At 34.0% G+C, this 6,379-nt stretch overlaps 1 protein-coding gene across 1 annotated transcript in view; it reads left to right on the top strand.

Annotated features, from left to right (window-relative positions):
- PHIP (PHIP subunit of CUL4-Ring ligase complex) overlaps positions 1 to 6,379 on the top strand; it is a 112,174-nt gene that overhangs the window by 70,389 nt on the left and 35,406 nt on the right. The window contains exons 18-19 of the mRNA XM_024757414.1: positions 1,644 to 1,720; positions 4,295 to 4,526. Coding sequence (XP_024613182.1) covers positions 1,644 to 1,720; positions 4,295 to 4,526 — 309 coding nt within the window. The remainder of the gene's footprint in view (positions 1 to 1,643; positions 1,721 to 4,294; positions 4,527 to 6,379) is intronic.

The raw sequence follows: 6,379 nt of genomic DNA, 5'->3' as shown, positions 1-6,379 counted from the left end.
CGGCATGTGGGATCTTCCCGGACCGGGGCACGAACCCGTGTCCCCTGCATCGGCAGGCGGACTCTCAACCACTGCGCCACCAGGGAAGCCCCTATAATATTACTCTTTTAAATATTAAGTTTCTATAAAATTTTAAAAATATTAATTCAGTTCAAAATGTATTTCCAGGTACGTCTGTTACGTAAGAAAATTCTACTAATTCTTTGATTTGTCTTCAAAACTAATTTGTTTATGCCTTAAATTTGTAGAGGAGAATAATAAGAAAAGAATATCACCTTTGGCACAATATATTAGTTAAAAATGAAAGAATCCGGGCTTCCCTGGTGGCGCAGTGGTTGAGAGTCCGCCTGCTTTTTAACGAAAAAAAAAAAAAAAAAAAAAGAAAGAAAGAAAGAATCCTGGGTTTTTGGTTCAAATAATTTGTACTTCCATATAGTACCTTTTTATTTTGTATTTAGAATGTAGAATTATGTTTCTGTTCTCCCCCTTTAAAGAAGTAATATACTAAGAGTGGGAATAATCAGATCACTTGTTTAGATTTTTTTTTTCAGTTATATTGAGCAAAGGTTAAATTTGCTCTGGATTTTGATCTTTTCATATTTGCCTAGTTTTCAAAGCCCTGTGGAATAGTTATGTAATACATTCTTCATTTTTAAGCCATCAAAACAGGAAAAATTTTCTCCCCAAGATATAACATTTAATTAGTAAAAAAATACATTTCATTATCCTTGTGAAAAATGATCTGGATGTGCCCAGCAGTTAGTAACACTGAACTGTTCTTGTGTAGAGTGGGGTCTAAGCTTTGAAGTAAAATGACATGAGTTCAAAATAGGCTTTGCTGCTTATTAATTGTTCTGCCTTGAGTAAATTTCTTAGCCTGTTTAAGCTTTAGTTTCTTTTATTTAAATGACTGATTCTTATCACCAGCACTGTTTGTCTAGATCAAATGGGATGATATATACCAAGTGCTTAGAACAGTTTCTGACATATACTAAAAGCTTAATGAATGTGAGCTGGTATTTTTATTGGAGCAAGATTTTGTGCCCCCCCCACCAAAAAAACCCAATTTTTATAAAGAATATGGCTTCACAGGTAGTATCCTGTGTTAACCAGTGAATATTTACTAAAGAGAAATCAGAGTGTTTGGGTAGTTTTTAATCCTCTCCATTTGTATAAAATAATACCTGAGTTGGAATATCCTTTTTTTATATGATAAAGCTATTTTAATAATAATAATAAAAACATAAAAGTTCCTGAATTTAAGTTTCTCAATGCATCTATAGAAAAAGAAAACTTAAATTTTAAAAAAAGCCCAGGAAGTAAAGTTGATATCAAATATTAATTTGGTATCACCCAGTCTAGAAGATGTGTTATGAGGCTTTTTTAAAAAATGTTAATCCACCCAAGAGATTGCTCTGAATCCAGTATTAGTAAGTATTTTATCTTTGGATACACTTAATATTTGGATACATTCAAGAATTTTTGTATAGAAATATGAGGCCTGTGTTTTACAACTAACTTAAATCAGGTTTTAATATAAATATCCTAATATTCATACTATTAGATATCACTGATATTTTCTGTAATCATAGAATGTTATTCTGTAAAGCTATACAATAAAATATGTATTAACTATCTCTTAGGAAGGTGAAGTTGTTGCTGTCAGTGGTGGAACGTCCGAAGAGGAAGAGAGAGCATGGCATAGTGATGGCAGTTCTAGGTAATTTAATGAATTTTTATTCTTCCAAATGTAATGTAAATTCTTTAGAAAGCTGCCTTGATTCTTAATGTTAAATTCTTTTCTATCAGAAACATATTTCAGAGTCCCTTTGGTTTTAAAGTTGATCTTTCTTCAGAGTTTTTTTGTAGTTGTCCAAAATTTAGATTTCCTTTGACATGTTTTCGCTAGTAGAAAAAAATTTTTGGATATTGTAACTGGATCTACAGAATGATGCTTTTAACTTTTTCTTAGTTGATATTTTATCTTCTGAATGCTGTTATATTTGTAATACTGAACCACAAGCTAGCTTCATTACTGGCTTTGAGAAATATTTATGCATTAAATTATGAAAGTAATGAGATTTTGTAGAGTTAACTTGTTTTTAATGGAATTTGTTGAGTGCTAATAATATTTTCTTCCAGCAATGAGAATAAACTTTCCCTTATTCCTGTTGTTCCCACCCCTTTTGATCACGTAAGCGAGGATTCCTTCAGCTCTTTCTACTTGCGATTCACATTGTTACAGGGCTTAATGGCCTTGGCTGACCTTGGCGAGGTCTCAGTAGCAAGAAGTAGAGCCTTTGGGAATGGTAATTATGTTTAGCCCCTGATAGTTATTCCCTGGCAGAACTAGCTCTTAACATTGCCAAAGAAACCAAGAGCCTGTATTTAAGAATTCTTTACCTCTTTTTGTCATGGACTTCCCTATTTCCACAGTAGTTGCTCCCAGTAATGATATGCAAGTGTTCATTGTTATGTCTGGTGGTTTTCTGTATTTGAAAGAAGACAGTAGTGGCTCAGCAGTGGAAATAGAGTATAGGCATACATTGGTGATATCTCAGGTTTGACTCCAGACCACCACAATGAAGAGAATATTGCAGTAAAGCAAGTCATGTGAATTTTTGTTTTCCCAGTGCATATACAAGTTATGTTTACGCTATACTGTAGTCTGTTAGGTGTGCAGTGGCATTACTTCTAAAAAAAATAATTAAACATTTAAAAACAGCATTAATCTGAAAATAATACTATTGGGAAAGTGGCACCGATAGACTTGTTGCCGCAGAGTTGCCACAAACCTTCAATTTGTAAAAAACACAATGTCTATGAAGCACAGTAAAAACAAGGTATGCCTGTATCTCAAACCATGAAACAACATAGAGGTTCTTGTTTTGAAAAAGCAGCATTGGAGTTGGGGAAATTGTTGTAAAGTACATAGACCTCTGGGGTTTGTAGTCCGTGCTGGTGGCAGCAGATTTTCTGTAAGAGCTGAGTGCTCCAGAGAGTAACAACAGTGAGTATTTGGCGAGTGCCATTTACAGTGACCATGGCTGGGGTTAGAGTAAATAAATGCTCCTAAGTTGAGGATAGCCTAGGTGGCTATTTGCTCTGCAGATGTGTTTCCACATATCCAGAGTAGTGTCAGAAATATTTTTTATTTAAGTTCTTCAAAATCATTTTACGTTTTAAAATGAAGTCATGAAATCATACTAGAAAACACCCTAATTATTTGATTCTTATCTGTGATGATTATTCTTAGGGATATAATGGGTAAATTACCCATAAAGGACACTCGGACCAGAGGGACAAGGTAGTAGAATAAAACTCCAGAAAAATATGCCTTCAGTGTTATCAGCAATATGTTTAGAGGAGTGAGGATATACATCAGTAAATCTAGGCAACCTGATTATTGATTTTAACACAGTATAATTTAGATTCCATTAAGGTAATTATATTTATAAAACTATAAAATCAAGTAATGAAATATTCTCATGTACTAAAATTAAAACAGAAGATAACATAATTGGATTCTTTATTTTGCAACATCAGTTTAGTAAAACTTAGGTCTGTTGAAGGTGAACTGAAAAGAAAGCTTGAGTTTCCAGTGAGATACAGCCAATGGCAAACACGATTGGTAGTGATACATAAAATATTAGGCCTGTATTCTTCTGAATCTTACTTTGCTTTGAGGCATAAGATACACTTAGGGTGTACACTGGAGATGCCGTGCAAAGTTGGCAGGCTCAGTCTTCCCGCTGGGTAGGAGGACTTCTGGTCCTGCAGTTCGGTATCTAGCTACCATGAAGGCATCAGGGCTCTACCATGGGCGTTCCCGTGTCAGGGGGCCCACCTCCCCTCAAAAAGGAATCCCTATGCTTCTTCCTCAGTGACAGTACCTCCTGTGCTATCTAGGGCTATCTTTCTGTTGTTGCTAGAATTGAGGAAAGTGATGCTGTGCTCCTCATTTTTGTATACTCCACAATATTTTGAACACGTGCAGCACTCAGAAATCTGTATGTTTGCTAAAATCATAGAAGGTACTTAAGTTCATTGTTTAACTAGCACTACGACCGTATTTATCTTAAAAATTTTTGGAGATACTTAAGTAAATTAAGCCTACAGACTTCTAAGAAACTATTTAGAAGATGAGTTGAAAGTTAGGAAATATTTTTAGTTCATTTAGTATGTACTGTTCTGTCATTACTTTTTATGATGATCTTTCTTTACGTTTTCATACAACAAAGTCTTAAAAGTGTATCTTGTCTGTGTATTTTTTAAATCTCTTCTTTCCTTCTAGTGACTACTCCAGTGATTATTCTGACTGGACAGCAGATGCAGGAATTAATCTGCAGCCACCAAAGAAAATTCCTAAGCATAAAACCAAGAAAGCAGAAAGCAGTTCAGATGAAGAAGAAGAATCTGAAAAACAGAAGCAAAAACAGATTAAAAAGGAAAGAAAGAAAGTAAATGAAGAAAAAGATGGACCAGTATCACCAAAGAAAAAGAAGCCCAAAGAAAGAAAACAAAAGGTTGATTTATATATATATATATATATATATGTGTGTGTGTGTGTGTGTGTGTGTGTGTGTGTTTTCTATAAAAACAAAGCACGCATTTTAAAAGTGCAGCTGATGAACATAAACACTTTTCAGGTGTAAGAGCAAGTAATAGAAAAAACTCAGAAGTACGCAGTAGTAAAATAAAATATATTAAGATCTCTTTAGTTGCCTCAAGTTTTTAAATGTTTAGCATGTAAGAGTATGTACTTGTAGAATTACCATATTGTAAATATTGAGCACTTAATCGTATAACATGAGCAGATATTTTTCTTGAGACTCCAGTGGGATTTGTTTATTTATGTAAAAAAAATAGTGCTACAAAACACACAGTTTATTAGTCTTTTAATTGCCTTTACTTTTCAACCATCCTTACTAACTGTTACTGCTGAAAATACTACTGTGGTAACAAGCCTTCATTAATTCACAGAGCATGTGAGCCATCACTAGTCCTTAGGTCAGTAGTACTGGTTTGATTACTACATCTTTAGTCTGTGGATACTTTGAGACAGATCAGAAAAAGCAAGAGATGAATGTTATGCGAATAATATCTGTTAGCTGTTACGGAGTCGGAATTCTTTAAAAACAAGAACTATTTAAATTTTGCTCCAAAGTAAATGAAATACAAGGGACACGTTTTGTATTCCCCAGAAGATTATAAATTCGAGGCACATTTGGTTAAACAAATGGAAGATTTCTTTAAAACCTCTGCCATTTTTAGAATCAAATAGAAGTTGTTATCTGTAGAATTAAATACTATACTAGGGAGACGGTAGGGTCTTTATCTTTAGAGAGCTTTGAAAAATTTTAGGACTACTTCTGTCTTAAGTGTTTATTTTATCTGCATCCATTGAGCACTTGTTTGTTTCAGCTTTATAATTATGGATTACTTTAATCTGCATTCCTCAGCCTACTATCCTTTTTGTCACCTCCTTTGCATTTGTCTAGGGGATATTTACCAAAGAGAGTACCACACATTAGCCACAATATTTCTCTTCTTCCTTGTCAGTGATGATAAATGTAGGCTGACCTACTACTTTACATAGTAGACAGGTAAAACCGATTTAGTCATGTATCTGGCTAATGAGGTAAACTTTTTTTTCATCTCAAGACAGTTTTGATGAACTTTTGAGGTTTGCAGTGTTACCTCACATAATTCTTTTATCCCAGGAGTGCAGTTTACTTCACCTGGTCCCCTTTTATTTGATGATTATCCATAAACAAATACCTCAGGCTCCTTCACACATGCTACATGCTACATTTGGATCCACTGTTACTGTTTGGCATATTTTCATTTCACTGTTTTGCTTAAAGTATTACCCCAGGGTCTGTCTGCCACTAAATTTATGTGGGACAGATTTTAAAAAGCATAAGGTTAGGATGTTACAGGCTACTCCCTGTAATTTGGTTTTTGTTCACATGGTTTGTTGTCAGCCTATCAGTGAATCTAACAGTAGATAGAATTGTTCTTATTCCTTAGTCGTCTTATCTCAAGTAAACACAATATTTCCCTTCTTACGCATAGAGTTGTAGGGCTGAAAAGTAACCGAGACATCATTAATTAGTTGATATTTATTGCGTCTATGAAAAAAATGAAAATATTTTCCATATGATTGTTTGAATTAAGCAAAAAAAAAGAAAAAACAACCCAGTTAGGCAAATATAGAAAATGCTTATTAAAAAATAGAATTCTCTAGAGATACAGTAAAGTTATCTCAGATATTATCTGACATATATCCCTTATGCTGTTAGGAGCTCTGGAAATCAGAGCGATGAATTTTTATCTAGTGCCTGCAGTTTATAAAGCAATACAGTGGATAAAAAGA

The sequence above is a fragment of the Neophocaena asiaeorientalis genome, unplaced genomic scaffold (assembly GCF_003031525.2).
Source record: "Neophocaena asiaeorientalis asiaeorientalis breed wild unplaced genomic scaffold, Neophocaena_asiaeorientalis_V1.1 scaffold253, whole genome shotgun sequence".
Classification (NCBI taxonomy): domain Eukaryota; kingdom Metazoa; phylum Chordata; class Mammalia; order Artiodactyla; family Phocoenidae; genus Neophocaena; species Neophocaena asiaeorientalis.
Note: the sequence above shows the minus strand (reverse complement) of the source record. Positions and strands in the feature narration are given on the sequence as shown.